Raw genomic sequence first — 26,154 nt, forward strand, 5'->3', positions numbered from 1 at the left:
CCAGTGTCAGGGAGCTGAACCAATCAACGTTAAGAACCGGCAACACCAGCAGCAACATCAGCAATATCAGCAACAACAACAGCACCAGCAGCACCAGCACCAACATCAGCTCCTGCTGAAGTTCCCAGCACATGCAGCGTCGTGCCGAGCAACACGCAGTACAACCCGAAAACGCGTGCGAGAGCTGCACTGCATTCTCTCAACACCGTGGCCCTCTCGTATGCCACAGGGAGCAGGCACCAACCACCTGAGAGAGCCGACATGATGCGGTGAGAACTGGCCAGTGGTTGAGACTAAGGATGGAGGTGCAGGCAAAGGAGGCAACACGCCCAAGACGACGTCCACCGCAGAGATGGAGTGATTACAATAATAAGCTCGTGTGCAGGAGCTACATACATGGATTGTTGCGCTGCAGTCACTGTCTCTCCGGAGAGAGACGATAACTGCTTGGGGGGGGGGGCTTTCATCGTGCAGTAGATAGATCATGGCTGATGAATAATATGATGATGATGATGACATTGAAGTGGCTTAGCTGCTCACATGAGCACAGGAGAATAGTCTTGCTTTTTGGGGCGGTGTTTTTCACCGAATGTAAGAAAATAAATTCAATGAATTTATCCAACCCTGACATCTCGGTTGTCGGCAGGTGTGATATAAAAGTGAGTGAAGGCTCCGCTAGGGTCGTGAGCGCGCGGATTACACGGACCTCGGCGCCGCGTCCGTCACCGCCGATGACCCCTTATCTCATCTTTTCCAGCGACACGTTTAAAATGTCGACTTTTCATTCCCGTCGGGTGGAACGTCTCACGCGCCCGAGAATGCGTCCACCGGGAGACGGAGCCATGGAATCAGTGCAGGCGCTGGGTGGCTTGTTACATCGCTGGATCGGCTGGAGGAGGCCTTCATCCAGCAGTGGATTGACCATGGTTGACGATGATTATGGTGGTGGGTGGGTCAACGTGTAATTTCTCCCGGACTGGCAACATTTACAGAACGCATTCAGCGATAGTTTTGTAAACTATTTAATTTTCAATTGGAAGATGAATTACTCCACTTGAACGGATACATAAAAGTCGGGTTTATACTAATTAGGCTGGGACAAACCATCAATGATAAATTATACATTGTATTTTTTACGCTTGTTACGCAAGAGTTGAATTGCACGTGTAAGAATCAGTTGTTTACGATTCATACAATTTACATGCAAATTGTATGCAAATGTTACTTTCAGACTATTTGAAAAAAATATGCAGAACACAAAGAACTGAATATGCAAGACAGCCATGACCAATCCACTGCTGGATGAAATATTTCCTAAGCCACTGCCATCTCTCATGGCCTTGCGATGTAGCGGTATTTTATCTCCCGTGCAGGGGCGGTGTGGACATCACTATGCCCGGCCACCTTTGTCTCCCCAGTGCTGGCATTTACACAAGGCGAATTTGACTTAGGGGAGGCCAAAGACCAGTTCAAACATTCGCCAACGGCTCTGGCTCTGACGTCGCTCGTCACTCATGGTAGCTATGGCTGGGCAGCACGCTTCGATTGCCGGGTTCAATGTGCAGTCAGAGAACCAGCTGCGCCACTGCTCCATGTCCATTTGCCTAACAAATTACATTCAATGTCAATAATAAAATTCTCATGTGCACAATTCCTTGCACGTATCACGAACGTGACGATCGAAGATTGTATTTGCTGAATCGGTGCATTGTTACATGCCTAACAAGTACGCGGCAAGTAATACAATTTGAAAAATATATTGTTTTTCAAGAGGGTCCTCATGTAGATATTGTACCAATATCTCACTGTTTCTATTAAACGTGGCAGGAATACGTGAAGAGCGCAGAGAAAGAAAAAAACAACCTTTACGCACATCCGAAGAACGATCCCAACTCTGCGCAGATGCCAGTAACCTATTTGCTGTACTGCCTCGCCTATATACACCTCCCTGTCCGACCAAAGGTGCGGCGGGGAGCGGGGGGCGGGGAGCGGGGTGCGGGGGGCTTGTGTAACAGGCGCGAACGGCAAAAAGATTGAAACTCCGGGACAGCAACCTCATCGCCCCGCGTGCGTGCGACGCGTGTTCATGCCCGCGCGCCACTCGTGTTCATGCCCGCGCGCCACGCGTCGCGAATGCGCGTCGTCAGCGAGGAGGACCCCCATCACTCGGCAACTGCCGCTTCGAACGTCGTGAATTCGACTCGCGCCTTCGCCACCCGTGGATCGTTTCAGCCTCAAGCGCGAGCGCGTCTCTCGCGCGCCCCGCCAACGATGGACGCACTAAACGCCGGTGTTCAAATTCCCAGCCACACACCCACACACCCCTGCCCCCCATCCGGTTGCCATGGGGACGCCGCTGTAATCCCGCGAGATAAACATCTCGCGCAAAATCACAGCCGCCGTCGACAGTCGGACGACAATAGTCGGACGACAGCCTCGGCGAGACGGCAGGGGGCAGCGGCGGAGGGCAGCGGCGGAGGGCAGCGGCGGCGGCTGCTGCCCGTTTGACGGGAATCGTTTTGTTGTGCCTTGGCGGGTTACGCAGGCGTCTGTGATTACGATAATCCACGATGGACTTGTGCCGTTCTACTCCTGATATATACGTTGCCATCACCATCATCATCGGCAGCACCAAGTCATCATCGTCATCATCACCACGAGCCATGGGCAGCTAACCCCCGGAGGTGTGCACTGCACATTTCGTCATTTGTTTCCACTTTCCTCTGTCTTGTGTCAACATGCTCAAGTGGTGGCCCACGTCTTTCTGGCACCAATCTCTTGTGATGTCGTCGTCAAGACATGCTCTGTTGGCTCTTCCTCTTTTTTTGGTTACTTCTAATTTTGTGAACAACACCACTTTTCATTGTCCTGGTTGCTGTCCATCCTACACGTGTGTCCAAATAGTGTCAGTGTCCTTCTCATCACTGCCTGCATCATCAGGTTGTCTTCTTCTCCGTGCAACCTTTGTCTGACTTCTACGTTTGTCACCCTTTGGGTCCAGTATTAGATGCAGTATCCTTCCATAGCAATGCATTTCAAATGCCAATAGCAGCAAGTGTGGGCTGGTATAGGAGGGGCTTCGAGCTTTGGCTCCGCACACTTGAGTTCTGGAACATTGAGTCCAATTTGCGAAATATGTGCGTGTTATTGTGCGTTGTTATTACGATTGTAAAAAAAAAAGTGTCCCCGAAATCACATGGCCGGATGGATACACTATCCCACGTACAACAAAATCAGAATCTTTATTTATCCTGGAGGAATCCGATGAGCGATGAAGCTCTTTTCTCACAGATGTCCAGCTGGGGTGGGTCAGCAAATGACAGCCGACAAACAACACAAAACAAATGATTATAAGTGCAACATAGAGACAATGTAAGCAAATATAAATACTATTTGCGGTGACCCCTAAAGGTTTGGGATCACAAAATGAAAATCACACTAATTGTGACGTCACTATTGTCACAACAAGGCAGCCACTGCCGTTCGTGTCTTTGCTCGGGACCTCTGCTAAACGAGCAGAGCGTGGAGTGGGACCTTTCCACACTTCGTTATATCCCCGTCTGTCAGCGGCAAAACAACAAAAACAAAAAATCCGTAAACGCTGCTCAAGAGTGACACACCGGCTGCTCCCTCGCGAATTGGCTCCCGTCATAAAGAAGCAAGTTTCCCCGACTAACGTTGACGTGCATCGTAAATAATAAAGTGTAGCAATTAATATTTACGTCCCAGTCAAAAGTATCAATTAATATTTATGAACGCGGTAAATAATATAGCACCAAATTCAATCAGCGGCTACAATTAAACTCTTATCACCAAAAATAACTCTGATCAGACACCCCCCCGTCACTTTAGCCAATAGCTGCCAGTTCATTTCTTCCTCGCAGATGCACCTTGTTCTCCCCAAACACTATCTTCCCCTGCGAACCGCACGTGTCCACTTGCAGGAGGGTAGCAATCTCAGCTAGGGTCTGTCCGTGGCGGGACCCCCGGCACCCCACATCAAGTAGACCTCCCGCTGTGATGGCCTGGAAACTCGTCGCCTGCCACTTACTCCAGTCAACTCCCTGAAATCACTCCGTGAGAACTCCCCGTCGAATTCCACTGCACGCAGAATTCATCTTCTTGGTTCTTTCGGTAAAGTCACGTAGAAGGGAAATAATAAAGTAAGAAAAATAAAACATAATAAAATAATTATTTTATTATGTTTTATTTTTATTATTTTATTACTTTACCGAAAGAACCAAGAAGATGAATCCCTGCAGTCACGAAAGCTTTAAATCGAAATGCACACAGAATGTCAAGCACCACCATGCACCTTCTTTACCCTGTGCTCCATATCCCACCAAGTACTCTGTACCGCGTTCCCCTGTGTTCGATATCCCACCTTGTATCTTGTTCCCCTGCGTTTCACGTTCGACCAAGTAAAACGCGACACTGACGAACGACGTTCCACCACCACCCCGCGTTCCATCGTTCCACCACGTGTGAGCCCACCGTGCCGTGTTGCACGTACCCCACCGACGTATCCACCCCCCCCCCCCTCCCCACCCCCGCGTATGCAGTTCCGCCGCCGCTCCCCGCATCACGAGCCGGCCCCGCGTACCTGCCAGGTGGGAGCCGCCCTCCCAGGCGGCGCGCAGCCGTGCCCGCACCACGCATGCCACCTCGGCGCCACCGCAGCCGCCGAAACGAGCGCGCGCGCCGTCGTAGAACCAGCGCAGCGCGAGCGACTCCACGCGCCTGCACGTCAAGGGGTGAGTGGGTGGGGGAGGGGGGAGAGGCAGGCGAGTGGGTGAGTAACACGGGGGCGACTCCGCGGGGTGGACACACCACGGGTACGGTGGACGCCCCCTCGCTCGGCACGCACTCCCCAAAGCCGGAGGTCTTCGACCGTGCGCGCCGCTTCTGTCCGTCAAGACGCACGATCTCAAATGCCGTACAACAGCAGCTGCCGTGTGCGTATACGAACAGAAGGGAGACAAACAAACGTAGACGCGTACGACTCCTTCTTCTAAGCCAGATGTCCCGTGATTGCCCGAGGACAGTCGCTCAAGATGTGCTTGCTCTTCTCACGTCACGTCCACGGTCCTCGCATCTCGCTCCACCGAGTCCTTCACCCTCTCACCCTCACTCTCCCTCTGCACTGCACCGGTGGCATCTCCGCCACCCTCCCATTTGCAACCGTCTTTGTCTCTTTCTCGACACGTGCCCAAACCGGTCTAGGATCCATTACATTTCTCGAGAATTTGACCAATTGCACAATTTATTTTTCTTCTTCCATATTTTAACGGTTAAAATATCTCTCGCGCGCATTTGCTTACAAAACATGTACACCGTTGCTGTGCGCGTAATGTAAAGCACGTGGAAAGAATCGAGAGGAGCCGCACCGATCGGGGGCACTGGTGGCGACACGTAACGCCCGAGCCATCGCGAGACAGCGCAACCTCGCCCACGACAAACACCGCGCTCACAGGAACGTGTCACGCTCACCCACCGTCGTAGCCGTAGCCGGAATTAACCATCCGCCGCCGTGAGACCGCTCGTCTTCTCTCTCAGTGCACATCTACAGCCTGACCGCATCTTACCGGAGCGCTCCCTAAAATACTAAAATAATATATATACGTAAAAAAATCCACATGGAACCAATGGGCGGGGGGGGGGGGTTCGAGGCGTCTAAATAACTAAATAAATATCGGCGACAATCCTTCGGTTTTATGACGTGGAACCGTCACATCGTCAGCCTCCTCCAGAGCGAACGGGGTACAACGCGCAGGGTGTTCGGTCCGCGATTCTTGGCTACGAGCCAGCGATCGCTTCCCGCTTCACCCCCCTCCCACATCCCCCACCACCGCCTCCCCCCCCTCCTCCTCTCCCAACCCGTCCGTCGGACGTGCGAATCGGCGAGTTACAGTGGCCGGCACGAGGCTGATTGCGCTCCCAGTGGGGGGGGGGGCTCGGAGTGATGGTAGGAGCGGTGGTGGTGGGGGTTTGGGAGCGGTGGTGGTGGGGGTTTGGGAGCTGTGGTGGGCGGTCGGGCAAAGGAGGGAGAGAGAAATGGGGGGGGGGGGGGGTGCCCAAGATGAGTGAGTCCACTGCTTCTCTGTGTGCTCAGGCCTGCCCGCCCGCCTGCCTGGAGGGCGTGGATGGCGGGCGCATCCATAAGAGGGATAATTGGATGCCGCTCCTGCCCCTCTCCTCGGGGGACGTAGGGCCCCATAGCAACCGACTCATTACGTCCGCTGACATACGCGCTCGCCGACTCGAAGCGCGCTAATGAACGTCACTGGGACGAGGGTTCTCATTACGGCAATTAAGTGGGGGGGGGGGGGAGGTCACCAGCACCAGCAAAGGGAAATCACACCAACTTGTTTAAAGCGTTTAATTGCGTAGACACGCTTGCAACGAGCTGTGTCTGGCACGAATTCAGCGTGATGCGCGCCGTTGTACGAAAATGATAAAATTGTAAAAAAAAAGACACCGTCCACACAATGCTTCGACTAACAAATGAGGACCAATAAAATATAAACAATTTCTGTTACCCCATCCCAGCAGCCGCGCGGTGCACTTGGCATGGACCCTGGTGCAAGGAGTGAGATGGGACCCCCCCTCTCCCTTCGTCCTATGGGCCCCTTGTGCAGCTGCACTGCCTGCACACTGGATAGCTACGCCACCGCAGGGCGGAACATTGAAGCTGCACTCGGCTGTAGAGCAACCTAAAACAAATATATGCATTTCCCCTGCATGCGCCTTAACACTGGCACCACGATCATATAAAAAAAAGTGGCAAATGTAAAAATCATTTCCCCAGGGTGCGTGCCACATTACATTTCATATCCGTTAATTCTCCAGAGGTTTACAGAGAGAGAGAAAAGTGTGATCCGATCTTGAACATGGATTTGCATGTTTTAATACAGGCCTCCCAGTTTCTCCCCGCTGGAAACGCTGCATCTGCTTGATGTAGCATTAGCACCATGCTTGGCTCAAGCGCCCAGCAGTGGCGTGCAACAAAAGCTCACCCACCACGTATACAGTGCGAGCGCACGCCACGCCAAACAACCCCCCCACCACCCCTCGCACAGTCTAACCAGACCGACCATCAGCTCGACTGCGTCAACCGAATGGGGACCGGGCATTGCCCATGTGGCAACCTGATGCACGAAAGATTCGGCGGGCCTGCGAGCGGTGCGGCCGCAAGTCCCAAACCGTCGGCCGCATCGTCAACACTCCGCTGCTGCTGCCGCTGTTGCTGCCTTCGCTCCTTTACAGGAGGAATGGACACGAGGTCCACTCTGCTTCTCAACAGACAATTGGGTGGATAACAAATCTAAAATGACATCTGTAATCTGCTGCTATTCATCCATACGAAGGAGGAGGAGGAGGAAGATGAAGAAGAAATAAGAAGCTCGACTGCTGTTGTTTGTACATTTATAGTCCTCTATCAATCCAACGATTGGTGGTTCCCGTGTGAATCAGAATCAGAATCTTTGTTTCGACTGGAGGAATCCGATGAGCTATGAAGCTCTTTTTCACAGATGTCCAGTAGGGGGCGGGTCAGCACGTTACAACAACAAACAAGGATAGGAGTGCAAAATATAGAAAAGGTAAGCAAGTCATTAAAATGATTGTATATACATTAACAAAGTATACAAGTACAAATTGCATACGCACATGACTTCCTGTCATACCGGTCATGGGAGATGTATGACCATACTTCACCATTCGATTCGGCACGAGTTGGGGAAGAGAGGGGAAGGCCCACGACTCTCTTGACTATCGGTGGCCACTGATGTTAGCCGTGGCCGGCAAACAAAACTCAGGTCACCGGGTTCATAGCGCAGCGCGCAAACCACCGTGTTTGGCGCTCTCCGCCAAGACTGCTGTTAGCGAGCACCTAATAGGTGAAAAAAGAGGGGAGAGGTGGCCAGCACCTTACATGCACGAGTGCATTCACCTCCCCAGTGCCGATATTCGCGACCTCGTATAAGAGCGTGCAAAATGAGGACACAAAGCACCTCACCGGCATCACGCACACTCAAGAGCCGTCCCTAAGCTACGGCGAATCGGGGCGACTGCCCCGGGCCCCGCGCTTTGGGGGTGGGGGGTCACGCTTTGCCGTCACGGTGTCAAATCCAATGGTTCCAGTTTACTTTGAAGACGTCGGGGCACGGCACTGACCGTCACGCCACGACGAATAAACACAGCACAGCGAAAGCAATCGTCAAAAGAAAAAAATATTTGGCGACAGCGTGCCAGCACATTAACTCGGCCGCTGCGGCACGGGCTGCCAGAGACACGCAACTGCCATTGCCATCAACAGGGCGACCTTTTGCCGAGGCCGAGGATAGGGCAGCCCCGACTGTGCCTCCGCGCTTCCAATTACTGCACCGCCGTGCTGATAATTTTTAAAAATAGGCGCATGTAGTAGAAACACCCCCCAAACGCACGACGCACCGACTGCTGTGTGGGTTGTCGCGGCTGTGCTACCGCGCGGCTATCCCATGCCTTGTCGCGCCGTGCAGCATGTTGATCGCGTTGTGCCACGTGTTGTTGTTCGGCAGGTTTCGCCCCACGTGCTGGGAGCTTCCTTTTTTAGGTGCTCCCACGATAGAGCCTTGATGAGAGCTCCCAGGACGTGGAGCGGAAACGTGGCGCGTTGCGCGTTCGTAATTCCGAACATCTGTTAGCGCGCGCGCTCTTACGAGTCCAGTCCATCACAAACACGCCGCGCCGATCACACACACAGGAGCATGCTCTTTGGAATAACAACAACACCGCTTGAAGTTGGTTGCAAAACTGGCCCAGAGGACGGATCCCGAACATCTCAATCTCATAAAATTTTTACTTTCAACGGCACGAAGAAGAAGTAACCGACGGATAATGAGCGGAGGCGGCCTCCAGTTCACGGGGTCAACCGCGGCCCCTGTAGCAAAGCCGCCGGCACCGGTGTGCGCGTGGTGGACGCGCCCGTGTGCCAGCGTTACATCGGGAGACACACCGGTGGACTTTAGCCATAATTACCGAGGAGTCGCCGCCGGGGCTGCTGCCGTAAGGGGGAAACCGTATCGTGGGAGAGCCAGGATGTTAACCTTTCGCCGTGAGAACGGTCCCACGTAAGCTATGGTCATAAATCACGGGAGCCGCCATGGGTTTTAAAATATATATATTTAAGCTTTAACCCGTACTCCGTGGGATGGGCGGCGGGATGGCGAGATTTCAACTCCCTCGCCTGGTATACAGGCGGTCGTAGGTTTGACCCCAACCCTGACGCTTGTGTATTTGGAGTTTGCATGTTCTCCCCGTGGTCGCGTGGATTTTTCTCCGGGTCCTCCGGTTTTTCCCTGCACATTTAGAGTATATGGCTGCTATGAATTCCCGCATGATGAACCTCTTTGTTTGTGGCCAGGTCGATTCTGACAAAGAGCTACATAGCTCAAGGGGGCCTTACCTTGTAAAATAAAAAAGAGTAATATAAAAAAAATTATGGTAGCAGCATGCTTTAACTCCGCCAAGCAACAAAGCCAACAACAGATGGAATTCCACCACCGAAAGAGACGAGATTCATAAACTGCTGTTTCAGTTCAACAAAATCAACCAATTGATTTCCTGCTCAAATGAGAATTGACACTTGCTCAACTCCTGTCTATGGCTCTGAGCCAGTGGTGGGAATTCCACATTCCTCTTGGGGGGGGGGGAGGTTGGATGGGTTGTGAGTGTATCAATAGAACAACCACTGGTGACTTTTTCACAAAATTGTACTTACTTTATAAACACTAAAGGGATGATGGGTTGAGTCAATTCCCAACCACGACTTGAATTTACCTTTGAACCAGCCGGTCGGATTGACAGAACACCTCGCGTTATGTAATTTATTAAAATTTCCTAAGACGTGTTGACATTCTCACCACCCGTTACTAATTGCACAAAAAATACTCTGCCCCACTCACAGCACTGTAATATAGGAGGAAATATTACATAACATCGTGCAATATTAAACAGCAGCCAAGCAAGGGAGGCCTAGGAATGTGGTTTAAAAAAAAATTTGTATCACTCAATAACTAAAGCATCGCTCACATCAGAGTGTGTGTGAACACCTTGGGCAGTTATCGGAGGTTAACCGGGATCATTAAATCGGCTTACAAGAGCCGAGTTCATTGACTATCTCTGCAATGGACGTGGTAGCATCATTAGGTTTACGTCATATATGAAATGGAAATACTGTAATAGATTATTGCTTCATGAATTTACTTATTTCACCTGCACGCAAGAATCTGTTTCATATATTTTTTCCTCTTTTTTCGCTCCCGCAATTTTATTTCAAATGTGCCCTCCGCGTCAGGGGCAAGAGTTGAAGAGATGTCCGCCCGCAACACTTTTGCAGTGCAGTGCATCCCTCCATAACACAATCTGGCAGTCAAACCGAAATTTAATGTTGTAATTCTCGAAGCCAGAGTTTTTCCAAATTTGGTGAAATTTAATCCGGTGGGTTTTTGTTTTTTTTCACAGTCAGCGTTGACCAGGCTGAGGCCACCAACTCAACGCAATGGAGGCGGATTTTAGCACGGGTGGCTGAAACCTCGTTTCAAACCAAGGATTTTTGACCTCTCGGTTAAATGGCCACTGCCAATGTTTTTGTTTACATTCGCGCTCGTATACAGTGTTTAAATAGTTGTAACTGATTAATTGTTACGATTCAACTAGGTATCTCAATTCGAGCTCGATATTCCAGAATCTATTCTGTTTTGTCTCATTGTTACCACCTAATTTGTATTATTTATTATTTTTTCTTGCTCTTTGGTATCGTTTCACTTGCTCAATATAACCTAAATATAACATTGGCATATAATTTTTAAAAAATTTACAGAAACCATAAATAGGCGATGCCCATACACACAAATTGATGCGTGGAACCGAGGGGCCATGTGTTTGGAGGGGTGGCGCGGTTGTTAGCACACAGCACTATGAACCCAGCAACTTGAGTTCATTTCCCAGCCGTAGGTGAGAATCGATTTTTAAATTGACGAACTGACAAACCCTCATTACTTGCATAAATCGTGACCTCCCTAACGGGTAACAACCCTGGTGACGGGAGCAGCGAGCCTTGGCGGGGTGGCAGAGGCGTCAGCCGGTTCCCCCCTTTTGTCGCTCGCAAATCCGAGCCATGCTGGTGCCCTTGCCGGGCTGGCGAGGGGCGGGTCAGGAAGCACTGGATTTATTTTCCACTGCGCAAGCCGAGCCGTGCCACCGACGTAACCCTCGGGGTAAGCGCGGCACAAAAGACGCGTGCGTAGGCCGCGATGCGTTCGCGAGCTGCGCACTGACCGACGTCACGTGCGCGTTTTGCACGCTAGCCATCCCCCCCCCTTCCCCCGCAGGCTCTGGCCCCCGTGTTGGCACCCCATAAAAAATGTCGGTGGAAAACCACCCGTGCCGTGCCTGCCTCTCCCCCCCGCCTCACCACGTGCTGACACGGCTTAGATGCGCCGGGCGAGGGCGCAAAGGCGAAGGCAGAACGGTGTGAAGGAGAACGACGACTCACGTGGCCTTGCAGCACGTGCGGCACTTCCAGCCGCGCTCGGTGCGGCCGCGCTCACAGCACCAGCGGCGGCGGCAGCAGCAGCGGGCGCACACGAAGCGACGGCACGCGTGGCAGCGGCGCCGTGCGTTCAGCAGGCAGCAGAAGGCGGCGCAGCAGCGCACGCAGCGCTTGCCGCTGAAGCGCTCCTGCCGGGACAGCAGCGAGCCCTTGGTCTCCTCCTCCTCCACGTCCTGCCTCAGGGTTCTGGGGGTGCGCGATCGTTCGTTGGCACACGCGCACACGAACAAACAAACAGACAGAGATCCACTGTGTAGCCTTTGGCAGACTGTTGAGGCAAGTGCTGTTAGCGAGTAGCATCTACAAAGAACGGCAGGTCACACGAGGAGGTGGGTGGCCAGCACCACGCACTGCCGCATTTGTCTCCCCAGTGACGATGTTTACACATCGCACCAGGTAGTCATATGAGACGAAGTCAACTTAGGGGAGGCCCAGAACTGATTCAGGTATCGTCACTGGTGTTGGCCATGAGTGGGAATTGAATTCAGGTATCTGGGTTTTTAGCCCAGCGTGCTAACCCTACATTACCGCTCCCCGCATATATACAACAAAGACGAGTCAGTTTTACACGGAGGCTTTCGCGACCGGTATTATTGTTAACGTGACACATTTTTTACTGATTGGCCGTGTCGGGTGGTGGAGGGTTGCGGCACATTTATAATAACGCGATCTAACCCAAAAAAAACCTTTATTATAAACAACAAAGACTTTAGGGTGCTGCTAGGAGCACCTATGAAGGTCGCCACAGCACACAAGGGGGTGGGTTGCCAGCAAATACACACACACGGTCATCCGCCTTTGTCTCTCCAATACCGATGTTGACACAGCACGTCACCAGGTACTCATTTTGGGCCGAGTCAATCTAAGGTTGGCCAAGGTGAGTCTGGGCTCCACTTATCAAGAGCAATGCTGCACCCAGCGCCGCACGTGGGCTACTACAGCACACACACCTGCCCATCATTCATTGTACTTAATTAATTGCTCTTGTAACTCTCTTGCAAAAAATGGGATTTTTCAATGTACAAGGGTAATGGAAGGATGGGGGAAATTGCAGGAGTGCCATGACTCGTAAATCCATGAAAAAAATACATTTAACCTCCACTGCATTCAGCACACATATCCATATTAACAATGTTAATTTTGCAATTTGTTTTCCAACTGTTGTCGGTGTCAGTTCATGAGACAAATAAATCCAGAACTCTGGCAGAGGTGTGCATCAACCCACATAGTTGAGATTTTGGCCCGTGGAAGGTGATATCACAGAACTATTTCCGAGATCCATTCAAGTCACCTCATTTTACACTTTCCCACATGCCCCGATAAAGAGACATGCATCACATGGCAATAACAAAAAGAGCTGCAATTTGTACTAACTTAAGTAAAAAAAACTAATTAAATACAGTGGTGACTGGTCAAAGACCAACTCACGACATTTGAGAACCTGGCTTGAATCCTGGATACATTGATACCTGGATTTGAACCCGGGAGTTCAACATTGCTGGCTCACTGCTCAGACCTCTGTGCCACCTGGCAAGGTGCCATACTCTTAACTGCCCTTGTACAAGGTGGCTCAAAAGTCAGGACACATTGGGTGATTACATTTCTTTTTAACTTAATCACAAAAGTTAATTAAATTTATTTTAACAAATGTTAAAAATTACTTCCCTTGAAATTAATGTATTCATGAATTCTCTTTCAGCATGAATTTTTGACTTTTTCAAAGATTGCAGCTTGTATAATCTTAGAACATTCATCAATTCTTTCATTGTCTCAATTCATTCAGGGTTCTTGGTCGAGATTTGGAAACAACGGATTTGAGGTGACCCCACAGGAAGAATAAAACTATACATTAATAAAGATAATGGATGAAATAGTATCTTAAAGAATAAACAATAAAAATGTATAGATTTTTTTAGGCTATCGTAAAGCAACCGAATAATTTTGAAATCAATCCAACGACGTTATTTATGAAAGCAGTGGAGAACTCATTATTAAGATTAATTATCTCTTCATGAAGGAAGACCTGGGATTTACAATATTTAGTGGGTGGATTTTTAACACAATGTTTTTCTGTTTGTGTAGAGACAAACATCTAATGGCAAAAAAGTGGGTTTGGGCAGCAAACGTCAACAGGGATAATGGCCAGTGGCCAAGAATAATTACACTGGTCAACGAAAAAAACATTTTTTTCTCGCCTGGACTTTTGCAGCTGTTCTAGACTAATTTCAGGGTGCTGATTCCAAATCTGATCTCAGATTTGCTCTATCACATCTCATTTTTATGCTATCGGCATACCCCATTTTCATTGATTTTACCCGAAATTAACTCTGTCACTTATGATTGCAAGTTGTTGCGAGTCAGTGACTGCTTTCGTGTTAAAATATGGTGCTGTATTTTTAGGATAGTGTGTTTATAATATAATTTTATGTAGATATCCACATTTATTTAATATTTTTCTTCTGCAGTTTTGATTGAAAATGCAATATTTGATATCTCAAAAACCTGATGTGATAGACAAAAACTGATGCCAGATTTGGAATCAGCACCCCAAAATTACATTAAGACCGTTGGAATACCTTATGCCAGAAAAAGTGTGTTGACCAGTGTTATGGAATGGAAGAGTAGGAATGTAATGCGATAGAGAGTACGTTCGCCAAAGGAGATGGAGTGATCAAATCAGCTCGTGTAGAGGTGCTAGGTGGATTGTTACATGTTACACGAGAGATGGCTTGGGGGAGGCATTCATCATTATCAACAACAACATCATTGTTGTTGTTGATTATGACGATAAAGAATTGTATTTTTCATTGCCCATCGACAGCCAGCCACGACGCAACCTGGACACTGTGAACTCACGACCTTTCCAAACGGACGCATCCCCCCCGGGCTTATCTCCGGCGCGCTCCTGGGAAAATGAACGGTCACTAAAGGCGCGAGGAGTCTTCCCGCTAACTTTGGCCAGACGCCAGCGGTCGAGGCGACGCCGGGTTTAATCCCCTGCTCGAGATTAAACGCTCGCCCCGCTATCGCCTCCTGCAGTCACGGCCACCGTGCAGCCGCTGCCAATGCGAAACGGAGGACTCATCGCAAAGTCAGAATTATCGGGGCCAGGACGCGCTCGGAATGACAAATTTTGACGGCGAGTTGTGCGGCAGCGACTAACGCGTTCGTTTTCATCCGCCACCACCTGCCAAACGAAATCATCCCGTGTTGTCATTACAGTAACTAATCAAGATTACTGGGGTGGAGGGGGGGGTGAATTAAAATTGTACGCGCTCGTTAATTGGCCATGCAAGCATTGGATAATTGATGTGGTGCTCGATTTCACCAATCGTTGAACGCAAATTGTGGTTTACTTATGCGCTGCGTTCATGTCGCGCGGTGGGTTTTTTTGCGGAATATTTACGGCTGATATGTTATCTGCCTTTTTGATATTTCCTTGGGATATTCACAATCACGTTGCGGTTGTTGGTTGCAGTTAAATGAATTGATTTTAAAAAACCTGTGAGTTACACGTCTTGCACGCAGTGTCAATGCTACTACGGATGAAGGACCTCCGTATTCGATTCGGGAGGGATTTAATCCATTCTTCCACCCTTTGGCCGGATGGACTGCAAGATTTAGAGGCAACCACACTCAACCACCTTGACCTCAAATCAGAGGTGACAGGCCAAAATCATTTTAATGGGAACTGGTAAAGCATGAGAGTTGGGGGGGGGTTGAAAGGAGAGTAGAGGGAGCAGCAATGGCTAGCTGGGTCAAGACTGGCAGAAACGGCCATGAAAGAACAGAGAGACGAGGAGAGAGAGAGAAAGAGGCAGACAGAGACGTTATTATCCACAAATCTGGCTGTCCGCCTGATGACGCTAGTTGTAATTACCGACGAAATGTCGTACTCGAATTGTAAATGTCGTGGGTTTTCTCTCCAACGCACCGGTGTGCTGAACGAGTAACGAATTGGCACGTTTCGTTTACGTGACAAACCTCACTAATTTCCTGTGTCGGGCGGTGGCAGGTTTAACGACGCATTATTATTTACGCGATCTAACCCAAACACCTATGTTATAGACAGAGACACGATGACATACGCATGCGAATGTTATTAATTTATTCCTTCAGTTGACGGGTGGCAGTACCCAGGTAAACACACCCACCCCAGGCTTCGAGCCTCCACCACCCACACCTGGAATGGAACCCACCTACAGATTGCAAAATCTGGCTTGCTGGCATCCGCACTGCCACCGCCACCACCACCACCACCCAACCATCACAGCTCACAAAATAACGACCGTGAGCCCGACCGTGAGTGCACAGGCGCAGAATGAACAGATAAGTAAAAAATGCGAACTCCGGCGTGCGTGCGGACCCACGTCGCGGCGTGTGGCACGCGGGTTGGCGAGCGGGCGGGCACAGCACCGTCCTGGCCCGTGAATCGAGGGGCATGGGCGCAAAGCAGCGGCGGCAACATTGTACCCTCGCTGCCTTCTCCCTCCCCATGAGAGTTCAGCATCGATTCTTACTGCGGTATCAGCAGACGTGGGCCGGGCGTGCTTCGGCTGCACAAGGAGATTTATGCGCTCGCTCCCCACGCACGTAGAGAGACGTAGAGACCCCCCCCCCTTGTTGCCTCTAACAGGCTTCTGCCGCTGCTGGGGCATAATTATGCTGTCAGCGAGCACCTAATAAGGCAGGCATGGCGCAACGGAGGGCGGTGTGGTCAGGACACAATAATCCGGATCCGCCTTCGTCTCTCCTGTGCCCACGTCTTAGCCCACACCAGATGGTAACTCATTTAGGGCTGCGCAAAAAACGACAGGAGGGTCCAGCATCGGACATCACTTGCCACCAATGTCAGCCAAGCCGTGGCCGGAAATCAAACTTGCCTGGCTGCGTTTCATGGCGCGGTAAAAACGCGAACAAAATACGCCACCACTCCAGTGCGCCCTCTCCCTCCCTCCCACGCACACACACACGCACGCGCACACACGCGCACACACACACGCGCACACGCACACACACACACGCGCACACACACACACACGCGTACCGATACACGCGCACGCAACGAGCTCTTTTCCAAAAGGCCCCTTCGCCTCAGAGCGACGCGGCATCATTCCTCACGCCCGTGCTCTGCCCTTGACTCCCCCCCCCCACCCGTTGCTAGGAAACTCCTCAATTCTTGAGACTTCACAGCGCCGGCCCAATATATATATTTTTTAAAAAATTCCCGACATCTCCCCTTCTTCCTTTCCCCACAGCTCACCACGGCCACCGCCTCCATCCCCCCCCACAAGAGGCACGCTCCGATGAGACGGCCTCTAGGCGAGCTCGGCGGCGAGATTCGCAAACACCGCGGCGTCACGGAGTCTCTGCAGCGGTGCCCCAGAAAGTGACCGCCAGGGAGTTTAAAATCGCGACAGATCGCCCACATCGCCCCCCACCAAACAGCAAAAATTCATCCTGATGCACTATGACCCCCCCAATATAGCATTTCCGCGACAGCAACCGCGGCCGCCGAGTGATTAAACGCTCGGGAGACACGAGGTCCGAAGCCTCAAACAAACCGCACCCGGGCGCAATGCAGAGAGGCACGGCCACTCAAACTATCGATTGGCCAATCGTTCAATTTCCTTTATTTGACGGAACGTGAGAGCACGCCGAGGAGAGATCTATCCGGCGACCTGGGTTTACCCGCGCAGGCGAAAGCGACGGCTTAGAAAATGCTCAATAACTGATCGCGCAAACAGCGCCGGCAGAAACCTCCCGAGTCCTAGAGACGCAAGTTTGGTGGTTGCTGAGTAAATAAACAACAAATCCCAAGCACTATTCAATAAAACAGGCACATGTTTGGTTTGCCACGTGTGATTAAAATAACGTTTGGATCCATCAGCCTAGCAGTCCTTCTGAACTCGTGTTTCTCAGCAGGATTTGTATACGCAAGCAAACCTCGGATTGGTTGCGACCAGTGCCGGATTAAGCTAGTGCGGGGCCTGTTGCATATGTTATAAATTATTCTAAATTTAAAAAAACCACGTAAATATTAAAACACAATTTTTTTACTTACATAGTAAAGTAATTGTATTTTTTCATTTGCTATAGAGCCAGATAATACGACATCGCTAACCCTAAAACACCCAGTCGTTCATAAACGTTGAAGGCAGTATGGTACTATAGTAATAGAGCAAGTGCAGAATCACTGAACCGGAATCGATAGCTTGAAATCATTTAGCGTGGGGCCCTTTAAAGTGCGGGGCCCGTAGCATATGCAGCTACTTTTGCCACTAGAATAATCCGGCACTGGTTGCGACCTTAAGGTGATCGTCATCAGCAGAGTCTGTAGACGCACGGCTGCTGGGGTGCAGCGATGTCATGGCCAAGAGCGCTCCACAAACACTTGTTCAGTGGCGTGCACCAACGTGGTATAAAAGATATATACGGTACCGTAATAACATTTAAGAGATATTAATTTGTATCGTTGCATCGCGGGATCATGAGAGATGGCGACGGCTCAAGAGACGACGGCTCATGGCTGATGATGACTATGACGATTCATTTGCATTTTATATTTTTACCATATTCTCCGGATTTGTAAGACGCACCTTTTCCCTCGGTATTTTGGAGTCATCGTTCGGGAATGCGTCCTGAAATCCGGTAGTCGTGCGTGCGTTGGTGCAGAATCGTGTAACTTTATTGACACTGGGCATCAGTGTGGGAGTGCGTCCTACTTATTTGATGCGTCTGACAATCCCGTGAATACAGTGGTTATGGGCACCTTTCCCAAAGTTAAAATTTTGCCTACGAGCATCGAGCAGTGCTTCGTCGTGATAAAAGAAATAGTTCAGTGCCACGCTTTATTAATGACCCCGCGAAAGTGCCTTTGCGTGTTTTTGCACTTCCTTCAGAGAAATGCTGCGAACTCAGGGAAAGTGTGCCAAAGGCATGACCGCGGGCTGAGTGAAGAGGGTGCCACCTCCTGTGGGAATCACAACAAGGGAGCTGAGTGGCAGTTGACAATCAGATAAATGGGCCACAGGCACTGTCGCTTTTATTATTGGAAACGTGCATGTTGTTTTATGTGTGCATTCAAATGTGTGTGTGTATATGTAGACGTCTCAAGACTCTTATCCAAGAGGGTCCCCTCCTACATTGCGTTGTGTGGCCACTTCCATGACATTGGGCGATTTCAGGGTAAAATAGACGCATCGAACTTATTAAATGCAAGTATGAGCCCCATGGGGTTGAGTGGTGGGACAGCGGTTAGTGCACTTGCACTCTTAACCAGTGCATTTCATCTGGAACCGTGGACATGGTCAACATCGGTGGCGAGTGCCATCTAAATCGGTCCTGGCCTTCTGCCTTAACAAATCCGCACTTACCAGGACGGTGAAGTATGGTCAAAACGACCCCCGCCCGTGACCAACACGACGCTAAGACGCCTTCCTCCAGCACTCGATGGACAAAGGGTTGTCGATCGCCACGACGAGCACGGGCACTCCACCCTACGCGAGACTTGCTAACCCCGTGGATCTGCTCCTATCGTTACAAATACACTCGCATCTTTCCGCTGGAAAAAACGATTGACGTCTGTGCAGGAGCAGGGCATGCGTGGGATTCTGCTATCGGCAGCGACTGATCGATGAGACGAATCGTGGGGGGCGGGGGCGGGGGGTGGGTTTCTTCCCTCCGGTCATTTGTGGCCAATGCCACCATGCTCCCAAGCCTCCAGTGTCTCTCCCGGCAGCATAGCAATGCTCTCGCCTGGTGCGCGGGATGAAGAACGCGTTATTGCTGCAGCACTGCAAGTCCCAGATAATAAGATGCGGCGGGTAAAGCACCACGGTATTCGTGCGACGCGTGGAGAACACGACGTCGTGTTACTAACCGGCGAGTTGCGTCAATTACGGTGTTAAAAAGTCAGTGATTTATTTGAGTTTTGCTCAAATGAGCATCGAGGCAGTGCTCGTCTCTTATGCACAGTCCTATATCGTGGTACTAATTTATCAACCCCAGGAGGGATGATGGGCTGAGTCAGTACCGAATGGAATATGGTGGTCGGAGTAATAATAATTTACAGACCTTTGTTAATCCACCGCTGTTTTCGTTCGATATCAGTCATGGGGACTGTCTGGATCATACTTCACCACACAGGTCAGTGTGGATTGGTGAAAGTGGCGGGGGAGCAAGGGGTGATTAACAAATTGCTCGTGACTAATATTTGCCGCGGTCATACCAATGCACCACCCTTCTACCTACCTCAAGGAATTCTGTTATAACCGTACTGCATGTGCTTCATTTGTCATGCACTGTGTAACAGGACGTGCTTTATATGTATAAGCTGACATAAACATACACTCGTACATTATCCATACTAAAAATGCAAATCCAAAACAAGAATTACTGCTGGGAAAAAATTATCATGTTTCGCCGTCACAAAGGCCTGAACGAGCCAGATGTATTTCTCGCAGTGTAGCGCGCAAGCAGCTAAATTGCCGTAGTGGCTAAGGGCTATTTGCATTTTAAGCGGCTGCGTTGGCACACAAATCCGAGGAGATGTCAGCGTGTCTGGAGCCAGTGAAATATGAAAATCTCTACGGACTCTCTCTCTCTAACCGCAAGCACACACCCAGCGACGCACCACCTCGTGCGCGCGGGCAGTTTCCCTGTTACAGCGGCATCGCAAAGGAGATAAAGGGGTGGAAGGGGGGGGGTAGCAGGGGGGGGGGTGTGGGTGGCACTCAGACATAGCCCGTGGCGAAAAACAGAACGAAAAATACGAATGGCATCGAAACAAATTTCAGCGAGGATCGTAGACAAGATTACGTTTTGTTTAGGTAGCGCATGGCGGTCGAGATGTTCCAACAGATGGCTCGTGACAATCGCGCGCGCGCGCGTGCGCAGTCAGCGAGCCACCTTGATTTATCTGCCCAGGTGTGAGGCCGCCGCGGGGGGTGGGGGGTGATGCGATGTGAGGCGGGGAGGGGCGGACCGGTGTGGCAGCAGCTGAGGATTATTATGATTTCGATTTAAAGCTTTCGTGACTGCAGGGATTCATCTTCTCGGTTCTTTCGGTAAAGTCACGTAGAATGGAAATAATAAAATAATAAAAATAAAACGTAATTAAATAATTCTCACGACGTTTCGGCCACAACGCAAGCAGCCGTTCTCAGGTCTGTCTTCTCGACAGACCTGCTCTCCACCTGAGGACGGCTGCTTGCGTTGTGGCCGAAACGTCGTGAGAATTATTTAATTATGTTTTATTTTTATTATTTTATTATTTCCATTCTACGTGACTTTACCGAAAAAACCAAGAAGATGATTATTATGATTTAGAATAAAAAAGACAGCCACCGCCGCCGCCGCTGTGACACGGGGAGAGAAAGAGGAAAAAAACTAAAAACAAAACCCCACGAGGGCGTACCATTAGCCGGTTGGTGGGGGGGGCAGAAACCCCTCGCGATCGAGCGAGCGAATGAATTACCGTGAATGTGCGCAAGGAGCGTTGTTAACGGTGAACTTGTATAATTCATGAGACTTAAGAAACGGGCCCTGCTGTTATTAGTCAAATCGCACGCGGGAGGTTCCTGCAAGTCGCGGATGAGAGGACGGAACCGGAGTCGTGCCGTCACGGTTGCACGCATGCGATGCGCTCTATTGACCGTTCGTCGGGATCCTAAAAGCAGGCAGATTTAATATTTCATAGAAACCGGACCAGATCACCGTGACGCAGATGCGTGGGCATTAAGTGGCATTTAACAACAGCTAACGGCACATTCCAGAAAAAGTCTAAAAGTGTTATTATGCTGTTTATGCATAACAACACCTTTGACACTGCTGTTCATTCAATCATAAAGGAAACCAATAAACACGCTTTTCAGAAACGGCGCTTAATAGCGGCTCTGAGTAGAAGGCTAATGTAGCGGATTAATAATCTGGTTTTTAAAACTCCAGTGCTCGTGCCCCCCCCCCACTGTCCACGTTTCCATGTTTACCGCTAACGATGAGTCCTGCACGCCTGTTGCCTGATACACAGGGGAAATCTGGGCCGTGAGGATGGTGTGGAGGGCCTGGAGAAGGAATGCAGACGCTGGTCTGCGTTTGTTCTGCAGAGATTGTTTTCGCGGGTGGGCTGGTTTCCTCCCAGAGCAAGCAAAACGACAATTTTCTGGCCTCGCCAGGGAGCTTTGTCAATTAACGTCAAGAACCACCAGTATCAGCGGCACCAGCAGCATCAGCAGCATCAGCAGCACCAGCAGCTGGCAACGGTGGATAACCGAGGGAGAAGGCGAACTGCTCAATTCAGTTCCTGCAGAAGCCCCCTGCACGTGCAGCAAATCGTCGGACATCGTGCTGAGCAACACACAGTACAACCCAAAAACACACGGGAAAGCTGCACTTGAGTTGCCCACGAATCGTATTCTCTCAACATTGTGGGCATCTCGTATGCCATAGCGAGCAGGCACCAACCGCCTGAGAAGCCAGCACGACGTGGTGTAGTAATTCGGCACGTAATGATTCACCCTCACAGAGATTTAATGAATTTCCATGGCTCACGGTTGCAATTTAATTCAATAAATTATTAATTTTGCGTCTCGTTTTTGTTTACCATCTCATTTGTACAATTTAGAATGTTTTTGTAAATGCATGCGGTCCCCTGTCCAATTTCTTACATCCACTTCATAGCCTGGGCGCCTTGAACCCCACACCAGCCCATCCAAGGGCCCCCCCCCCCCGGGGGTGCATTGCATCCTCGCCGCCTCGCACACTCAAACAGCTCCGCCGTGGGCTCCCAGCCGCGGACGCTCGTACACAGGAGATCTCCGCGATTCGGGTCGCGCGATTGCCGCACTCACCGGATTCTGCGCGTCTCCCGGCGGCGCAGGCTCGCGTCTCTCTCCACCACGCGCAGCACGTGCAGAACCTCCTCCTCGGTCATCGTCGGCGGCAGCTCCAGCACTGTGGTGCCGTCCCCTTCCCTCTGCCCCCTCTTTTCCACCGCCCCCGCATCCTCTTCCTCCTCTCGCCGCGGCAGCCCCTGCCCCGCAACCGGCTCGGTGCTCCGCCTGCCTCTCATTGCGCCAGCTGCTTGTCGCGTCGAATAATGCCGCCTCTCGCAAAATTCACGAGACGCCTCCGCCTTAAGATTCACAGGACGCCTTCTTGAAATTCAACGGTCGCCTTCTCAATATTCAGCAGACGCCTGGTAAAAATTCACGGAATGCCTTCTCAAAATCCACTTGATGCCATCGCAAAAGCCGTGGCCAAGATAATTTTACGTGTCATCGGAAGAATGTTTACCTGTTGCCCATTCCTCAAATACGGCAGAATCTCCTGTCTGTAATCGGGTTCCTGCAATTGCTTCCTTCCCAACAGGATGTTGTTTTGCCTTTCAACTCGAGCTCTTTGAGTGCCCTCTCTTCTTGCAATGCTCCTCTCGACATATAGACCCAGGCGATTGATAAAATGTTGCTTCAAAGCCCTTGAATTGCTGCTTCAAAGCTCTCAGTTCTCCCGTTCACTTCATTGGGCTGGGCTGAGCCAATCTCTCCCACTCTGTCACCCGCCCTTATTATCCGACAAAACGATTGCTAGAAAAGGACCCTTCTCTCTCCCTTGCTGTCTGCTTACATCCTTAGCTAACTCGGCAATTCCTGCACGCATGGAATTAATTGCATGAACCTCGGTGCTAGTTCAGTGTCCTTGAGTCTTTAATCACACACTGCTTTCAGAGTTGCTATTTAGAAATGGCACTATCCTGAAAAAAACCCAGGCTCCCATCTTCTTTGTGACCTCCGTACAGTGTACCCCCAACACGCGCCTACCGCCTCGTCCAGAGATTTATGGGTGAGGTTCCTGAAATTGAGATTAGGGCATAAATAATAAATTAAGCTCATAGAAAACAATAATAATACGAAGAATTATGCCCTTTATTTACCCATGAAAGCCTCACTCTGAGTCGAGGTTCTGTTTCAAGACGGCCGGCCCTGCATTGGGAAGTTTGGCCGATTCCATTCGTGTTTGTTTAGCTTTGCATAGGAGGAAACTGGAGATCCCAGAGAATTCTCATCACTCGTGCGAAGAGGGATACGCAGACTGGTTCGTGACCATCGTTACATGATGCGTGGCATTTCACTAATTCGCTGTAATTATTTTTTTATTGAGAACAGGGTATAAATTATTCATGTAGCTCGCTGCAAATAACAATCCTTATACATAGATTTTATTTAACGAGGAAAACCTGACAAGAAATGAATTTTCATCTTTTTGGTTCTTTCGGTAAAGTCACGTAGAATGGAAATAATAAAATAATAAAAATAAATCATAATCAAATAATTCTCACGACGTTTCGGCCACAACGCAAGCAGCCGTCCTCAGGTGGAAAGCAGGTCTGTCGAGTAGAGGACGGCTGCTTGCGTTGTGGCCGAAACGTCGTGAGAATTATTTTATAATGTTTTATTTTTATTATTTTATTATTTCCATTCTACGTGACTTTACCGAAAAAACCAAGAAGATGAATCCCTGCAGTCACGAAAGCTTTAAATCGAAAAATGAATTTCCGTTAATCGTTGGAAATGTCCAGTAGTTCCACATCTGCCCAGTCAACATCCTTCACGTGGGAGGAACGGTAGCAGCACCGCTGAGGATGCTCACAACGCCTACAAAGTATCTCGCTCAATGGCTTTGCCACCTTGAGAAATGATTTGCAACCTTCAAAGCCCCCTTCTTCCTCCAACCTTTCCAACAGCCACCGTTACGTAACTGATAATGCCATTTAAAGCGCGCGCACGCGAATTCTTGACTTGGTCCCCAATTGCAGAAGCGGGGTGTCTGACGCGTGCAACGCAACACGCACTAAATTAGGCTGAGGAATTCATTTCAGGTGGAACATTTCGCACTTACGGCCACGCGAAGCAACAGGATGATCTGGTTTTTAATTGTACATTGTTCAAACTTTGCGTCTCGCTAGAGCCACGATCACGTCTCATAATCAAATGTGAGGAAAGGTGTTAATTGGTGGCCGGCTGATGTTTCCACTGCGTATTATGTTTGTGTGTGTGAACTTTGCGGTATCAAATAATGACACTTCAGTTTTCACTGCAGTATCAAGCAACCATCTACGCATCCCAACACACACACACAAGCCAACATACAACACATACCCCCCCGTGTCGCCTTAACAGACTGTTGGGGCAAGTGGTGTGAGCGAGCACCTATGAAAGCCGGCACCGCACACGAGGGGGTGGGTGGCCAGCACCACGCAACGTACAGCACACACAAGCGTACATACATATAACATACACATATCAACACACTCCAACAACACACACAGCAAAGATCCCCCGCATAGCCTTAACAGACTGTTGGGGCAAGTGCTGTTAGCGAGCACCTATGAAGGTCGGCACCGCACACGATGGCGCTGGAGGTGATCAGCACCACGCCCGGCCGCCTTTGTCTTCCCAGCGCTGATATTTACAAACCGCAGCAGGTATTCATTTAAGGCCTAGTTGACCTAGGGGAGGGTCCACAACCGGTACAGATAGTCGTCCCTGTCACTGATCATGAGCGGTAATCCAACTCGGGTCGCTGGCTTCGTAGCGCGGTGCGCTAAACACCACGCTCCCGCTCCCCCAACATACCAACGGCACACGCCACAACACTCGCAGCAAACGCACGTGCCCACTGCACGCTCGCCAACAAAGACAAAGCTCCTCCGTACAACCTGCACACACGCGGTCGGGGCAAGCATTGTCGGCGGGCACCTCGTGAAGGCCGGGTACCCGACCGCCCACGGATACACGGCCAGCTCTTGCAGCGCCAAACGCCCCCCAATCATTCCACTCGTCCGTCCCGAACGTAGCCAAATGCCCCTTCTCTCGGTCCTCACCGCACAAAGCATCGTCCTCTTCTCCCGGCTGCCAACACACGAGGCCCGTCTTCATCGTCAACTGGAGACAGCCCTTCGTCCCCCCCCCGCCGCCCCTCTCTCTCTCTCTCGTCCCTGGGCGATGGCTAGAGGAATGGTGTTGCGGTCAATATCCAGGACTCGTCCCCTGAGCGAGCCGACGCGCCTTGGGATAAATCTGTGGTCTACGTGCGTTGTGGCGGGGGTGCGTTGCGGGGGGTGCGTTGCCGGGGGTGCCTTGCGTCCGGCGGCGGCACCCGCCTCTCACTCCTCCCTCCCTCCCCTCCCCCGTCTCATCCCCCCCCCATCCCTCCTCCACGTCCTCCACCCCTCCCTTCTCACTTACTCCGCGACGCAGCGCCGTCACGTGACGCGTGATGGTTATTCCAACACCCGCGACGAGCCGTCGTGAGCTTCGCGCGTGGCGGAGCAATCGAGGGTGCAGGCGGTGCGACTGCGTCGGAGAACGCGCGCGTCGGCAGTGGTGTCCAGGCGCCAGGCGACAAAGGGATGGGGGAGGGGGGTTTGTTCATTCCTGGCACCAGAGCCCGTGCCAACCACGCCATGCCGCTGCACGTCGCCACCATGATGAGTTTGTCGCTGTTATTGTTGAATGAATGAACACATATAAAGATCCCCCGGATAGCCTTAACGGACTGTT

General features: G+C 50.7%; 1 protein-coding gene across 9 annotated transcripts in view; it reads right to left on the reverse strand.

Moving 5' to 3' along the window:
- Nucleotides 1-25,693, reverse strand: part of LOC144934537 (uncharacterized) — a 56,022-nt gene extending 30,329 nt beyond the window's left edge. For 8 of the 9 annotated variants that reach the window (XM_078860431.1, XM_078860432.1, XM_078860433.1 and 5 more), the window contains exons 1-4: nucleotides 25,476-25,693; nucleotides 22,444-23,443; nucleotides 11,537-11,779; nucleotides 4,604-4,740 (exon numbers count right to left, since the gene is read on the reverse strand). In XM_078860431.1, the coding sequence (XP_078716557.1) occupies nucleotides 4,604-4,740; nucleotides 11,537-11,779; nucleotides 22,444-22,664 (601 nt within the window). In that variant the 5' untranslated portion in view covers nucleotides 22,665-23,443; nucleotides 25,476-25,693. The remainder of the gene's footprint in view (nucleotides 1-4,603; nucleotides 4,741-11,536; nucleotides 11,780-22,443; nucleotides 23,444-25,475) is intronic. The other variant, XM_078860429.1, reaches the window with a different exon arrangement.
- Between the last annotated feature and the right edge of the window lie 461 nt (nucleotides 25,694-26,154).

The sequence above is a fragment of the Lampetra fluviatilis genome, chromosome 10 (genome assembly GCF_964198595.1).
Source record: "Lampetra fluviatilis chromosome 10, kcLamFluv1.1, whole genome shotgun sequence".
NCBI classification, from domain to species: Eukaryota; Metazoa; Chordata; class Hyperoartia; order Petromyzontiformes; family Petromyzontidae; genus Lampetra; species Lampetra fluviatilis.